General features: G+C 46.5%; 1 protein-coding gene across 3 annotated transcripts; it reads right to left on the bottom strand.

Annotated features, from left to right (window-relative positions):
- Positions 1 to 1,329: 1,329 nt before the first annotated feature.
- On the bottom strand, positions 1,330 to 4,012 carry LOC125514988. Of its 3 annotated transcripts, none has more exons than XM_048680389.1 (4): positions 3,769 to 4,012; positions 2,279 to 3,702; positions 1,994 to 2,160; positions 1,330 to 1,616 (listed from the first exon to the last, which is right to left on the bottom strand). In XM_048680389.1, the coding sequence occupies exons 2-3, from the start codon at positions 3,556 to 3,558 to the stop codon at positions 2,037 to 2,039; spliced, it is 1,404 nt and encodes a 467-aa protein (XP_048536346.1). In that variant the 5' UTR covers positions 3,559 to 3,702; positions 3,769 to 4,012; the 3' UTR covers positions 1,330 to 1,616; positions 1,994 to 2,036. The 3 variants fall into 3 exon arrangements, with proteins under 3 accessions (XP_048536346.1, XP_048536345.1, XP_048536347.1); XM_048680388.1 differs by having other exon boundaries at positions 2,279 to 3,706; XM_048680390.1 differs by lacking the exon at positions 3,769 to 4,012 and having other exon boundaries at positions 2,279 to 3,762.
- Positions 4,013 to 5,230: the final 1,218 nt, after the last annotated feature.

Here is a 5,230-nt window from a genome sequence, read left to right on the forward strand (position 1 = left end):
GGATTTGTGGGTCGCGCGGGTGGCCGAGCCTCCGCGCTTGGCGCAGACTGCGGTGGCGGTGAGCACCTCGTCTTGCTCCCCTTGCGTGGGCCTCTATGGCTGCAGGCACAGGCGCGGCAGCGTCAGGCTGACGTCCATGAGGTCCGCCGCGGTGGCTTTTTTTGCTGACGTCCACGGCTGCCGCGGCGGGGAGGTGGACGAGAGGGCGCGGCAACGCTCGGCTGGGGAGGAGGTGGACGAGAGGTGTGGTTGGGACCCTGACAGGTGGGCCATCCTTCAACTTAAGAGTCAATCCGTCTGTACTGACCATTTTGTGCCGTGTGGACCTAACCAGCAGGTCCGGCATGTCAGAAATTGTATTAATTCGCCCTAAATCAATCATCAGTGTTTATTAAAAAAATTATTACTCCCTCTATATACATAAAGAAATATAACGACATTAGATTACTACTTATATTTTTCTTACAGAGGGAGTAGATTTTTAAGGCGCACAAGAAATGTAGTAGCAAATCCAAAATTAAACTTGAAATGTGGTGTTTTTTTGCAATTCACTTGGGTTTTTTTATTAACGCATGAAAAGTGCTACCGACACTAGAGAAAACGCCATGTTTTGCTCTATAGATTCTTCCACATTATTTTTCGAGTTAAATACACCTACAGTACACCAACTTGCATTGCGGGAACAATTTCATACAACAACTTGAAAATTGAGACCATATTTGCCATGGATCAGAAAGCCTTTTTCCAAGAACTATGGCAAAGATTCACTAAATTTCATTCCTGCGTGCTTGTCTAACCACCAGATTCACACACAAACAAAAAAGGAATCACTGAAATTTATCTGATCATAAGAGTATTTTCATTTCCAACAACAAAGCATCACTAATATGCTAGTGCCACTTGTGGTAGTTTAGCACCCTGGGTGCTGTCACCCGAGAAACAACACGGAATCATTCACTGATCATTTCATAGCACAAGCACGATCTTTTATCAAATAAAAAATCAACACGCAATAAATCGATAAAACCTGAAGTCATTTCAGGCTTAACACACAAAATAAGCATAGTGTCGATGGCGGATGAACACACAAAATTAAAATGATAATGGAACTTATGTCCTACTGTTGCTTTCACGCAAGTACGCCCGCCAACTTAGAGAATTATCAAGGAGGGTTATGCATCGAAATGGGGCCATGAAGTCACAAAGTCATAAGCGCATTTCTTCTTGCTTTTGTTTCTTCACCTGGCCTCATACACTGTGTGGGCTCTGACTGTTCTCTATGTTGATTTCAATGAAACCGGGGGTAAAAATCCCCAATATTCCAAGAAAAGAAGGTCACAAGGGCAAACTTTCTCAAAGTTTAAAAAGTAGACACAAAGTTTCAGTGCTGTTCTCATTTAGCGGACAACTGAAACATATACCAACATAAACATCCTTCATGAGAAAATACACCTCGAAAATAGCATGATGTGACAAACTGAGGTTGGATTCTCCATTCCGATATAATCTTAAATTTGGACAAATTGATAAGTTTAACAAGTTCAGCATGTCGCAAACATCCCTCGTAAATAAATATCTTCATGTTCCCACTCTTCTTCTCCATATGTTTCCCGAACCTATAGACAAGTGACGTTCACAAAAAGGATAATGAGATTGGTTCACTTATACACTTATACAGTGACTAAGATCATTGCTGGTAATAACTACTGCTATAAACAATTGATGCACACGTGACAGATAATGGTTCACTCATATGTAGATGTACCATGTTAAAATAAGATCACATTGCTGGTAATATAACTACTGCTCTTAAGCTTGGTAGGAATCTACTAACTGCAAATTGCATCAGTCATGTCAAATATGCAACAACACAATAAAATGATTAAAAACAGATCAACAAACAGAGTGCCAGGTTAGAAGTTGTGCGACTCAAAAACTCCAACTGAGACAGTTGTAAGAAGCTGTGCCTAGTGTCTACTGGCATTATTTGCACCTTTGTAATTCAGTGAGTAATGTGAAACATGGCGTTTGTTCCTTCAGCGCGAATGCACAGCGATGCATGGAATCCGCAGTTCCCTCTCTTGTGCCCTTATTTTCTTGATCAATTCCTCGAAAGATTGAGGTATATAGTGGTACTCGTGGAACATGAGCCCTTTACTCCTACATATGTTCAGGAAGAGAATGACACTAGAATTAGCAATTACACATATATATTCAATGCAGTAGATATTGATCAGGTGCAACTGTGCGGGGGAGGCAACTAAGAAGGAAAACATACCACACGCGAGGATTGCAGTACGTGATAAGATGATCAACAATGGTGAAGGGACGCACAGAGGGGCGGATCCTATCCTTCTTGTCGTGTATCTGGCAGGAATCTGCCAATCGCTCAGACAAACCAGTCCCCAGCGAATACACCAGAATGGGGTACTGTGGTAGAGTGGAGTAAATGGAGTTGCTGCTCAACGAAGGGAGATCGCTGGCTGAAACAGACAGGCATCGGTCGCCGCTGAGAAACAGCGCGCGGTCACCTATGCTCTTAACCGGGATAAGCTTATATCGTTGGCTGTTCAGATCCACTGCATAGAGCCTGCAGACTATTCGCCGTGACCAGTCCAATGCATTCCATTCTGACCCATTTGCATAGGGAGCTGGCTGCCGGACAGCGAGCAGCATCCTTCCTCCAGACTCCACGAGGTAAAAATTACAGACTTTGCGGTCAGCAGAATGTGGAGCGTGAGCAATCACCACAGAGTTCTCTTGCGGACCGTTTCGTCTCGAAGGGTATAGCTGCACAATCTCACTCGAACAAGACAGGGTGGCATAGAGCCTTCCTTGGAAGGGCAAGGCGCAGCAAACATAGAATCCTCTGTGGAGGACCTCCCAATCTGAGCCCGGGTCGGCAGCAAGCACCACGTCCGTGTAGGGGAACCAGACCACCACGGTAATGGAGTCTGCGGAGGACGCGCTGCTGCACACCGCGGCGTTCATGTCAAGCAGGGACGCCTTCTGCCTGACCACCTGGTGGTACAGAGTAGCGAGGGGCTGAAAGTCGACCACGTCGCGCGTGAACGGATGCAGCACGCGGACCGCGGTGGTGGTCTTGTGCATGAGGATGACGAGACCGTCGGTGAAGCCGATGATTATGTGCCGCCGGAGCTCCGGCAAGGGGACGCGGAGGCGCCTGGCGGTGCGCGTGTGGAACAAGACGATCTCGCAGGCGTCGTCCGGGCGGACGGCGTCCCCGTCACAGAGCGCGACCCAGCCGCGCGGGCGGAGGCGCGGATCCCGCAGATTGGGGTCGCGGGGAGCGGGCGTGCAGGCGCGCCAGCTGAAGCAGACGGCGCGGAAGCAGATGTAATCGACCACATCGCCGCCGCCGGCCAGGAGCCGGCAGGTGATGAGGCCCACTATGTCGGTGGGCAGGGACGCCCAGCCACCGATTTGCCGCGCCGGCGCACTGTGCTTGCACGCGGCGAGCGGGGCCAAGGCGGAACCTTTTCGCTTCCTTGCCGCCGCCGGCGCGGCCGGAGCAAAAGGGGGCAATTTCCTCCCCATCCCGCAAGGACTCCTCGGTCAAATCACGGCCTGGACTTACTTGGATCTTCTCCTTCGCGTCCCCAATCTACTTAATCTCACGCTGGCGGCTGCACCGACCCCCAGATCGAATTGAAAAATGAGTCCGCCTCTGCCGTCCCAGGTCTGTCTGGGTGGAAGAAAAATCACATTTAGACGGTGTGCCTCCGGGGGGAAAAATGAGATGGGTACCTGACCAGGCCGCCCGCGTCGGGCGAGGAGATGGGAGCACGCCGCCGCGGAGCACCCGCGCGTCTCTCCCGTGAATTTGGCTCGATTCGGCGACTCTTGCGTTTCGCCTTCAAGACCTTTCCCGTGTACAATACAAAGATCCAGAGACGCGCTCGGAATCGGAAGGGGGGAAATATCCCGAGTATAACCAACTTTAAAAGGTGTTTGTGTGCAATTCAAAAACATTTAAAAGGCAACAAGCGTGGCCGCACCCGCTGCGGGAGTGGAGCCGGATCCTCTAACTTAAAAAGGGAAGCCACGGTGATACAGTGCTTGTCTAGTGCAAAATGAAGAAGGAATGTTAGGGACTATTAGGAGATTATTTACTTTTGGTAATTACTGTAGATATAAAAATTCCAAAATTAATTTTATCTCACCATGAACTTGTTTTGTATGTAATTACTATGAATGTACATACTAGATTTGTAATTTAAAAATTATTTGAAGTTATTTTAGCCTTAATTGTATAGATTAACAGAAGGAAAGTCAAGGTACTGTAGCTTCTCTAACATCCCTTGTGTATGTTAGAGGATCCAGTTTCTACGGGAGTGGGAGCGCTCCTCCGCTGGGTTGGGCCTTTCTAGGTGTCCTTGTTTCTTTTCTACTCCCTCTGTTCCATAATCTCTACTTCTAATCAATTAGTTAGTGAATAGTCTCCACAGTTTATTTTTGTTGGACTTTTTCGTCTCTCCTCCCACCCCCCCCCCCCCCCCTGATTCATCGGTTTATTTTTCTGTTCACTTTTTATTACAATCAGAACTTTCCTAACGTATAACAAATCATGGATCTAACTTCCTTAAATTATGCAAATCAATCGATTTTTTTATTGCTTCAATTTGTCTTAGGAAACAAATAACAGATTTTCAGAAAACAAATAATATATTTTAATCTAACTTTTATAATTTATTTAAATCAATCGATTTCTCTCATTGGTGAAATTTATTTTAGGAAACAAATAACAGACACGTCATAAACTTTCCTCCCAATAAATAGTTTCTTAACATTTGCAAACTTTTCTAATCAGACACGTCACAAACGGGCAGGTACTGATATCACGTTACCAAACAATAAAACCCCATTTGCATAGAAATCAGTTCAAAATCTTAACTTTCCTAAAAAATTTTACCTTTCCTTGATAATAACCAATATTTCCTATGTTTTCCACCTATAGAAGGAAATCACCCCTCCATCGATATTAGCATTTTTTTGGAATGAGATCTCTAGGTTATAATATTTTTTGCGATTCTTTCCAATTATGACCTCTCCTTCCGCTCTGGCTCCTTCTCGCATAAACACCTCCACCACAGCCAGCTGACGCCACCCCAGACCTCATGCCTCTCCACACCTTCTTCGCCACCTCCTCCTCGTACTCCATTGACAATCCCTCCGCCATGTTTGTCCACGACGGTGTCAAGGACATGGC

Source organism: Triticum urartu, chromosome 6, assembly GCF_003073215.2.
Source record: "Triticum urartu cultivar G1812 chromosome 6, Tu2.1, whole genome shotgun sequence".
Classification (NCBI taxonomy): domain Eukaryota; kingdom Viridiplantae; phylum Streptophyta; class Magnoliopsida; order Poales; family Poaceae; genus Triticum; species Triticum urartu.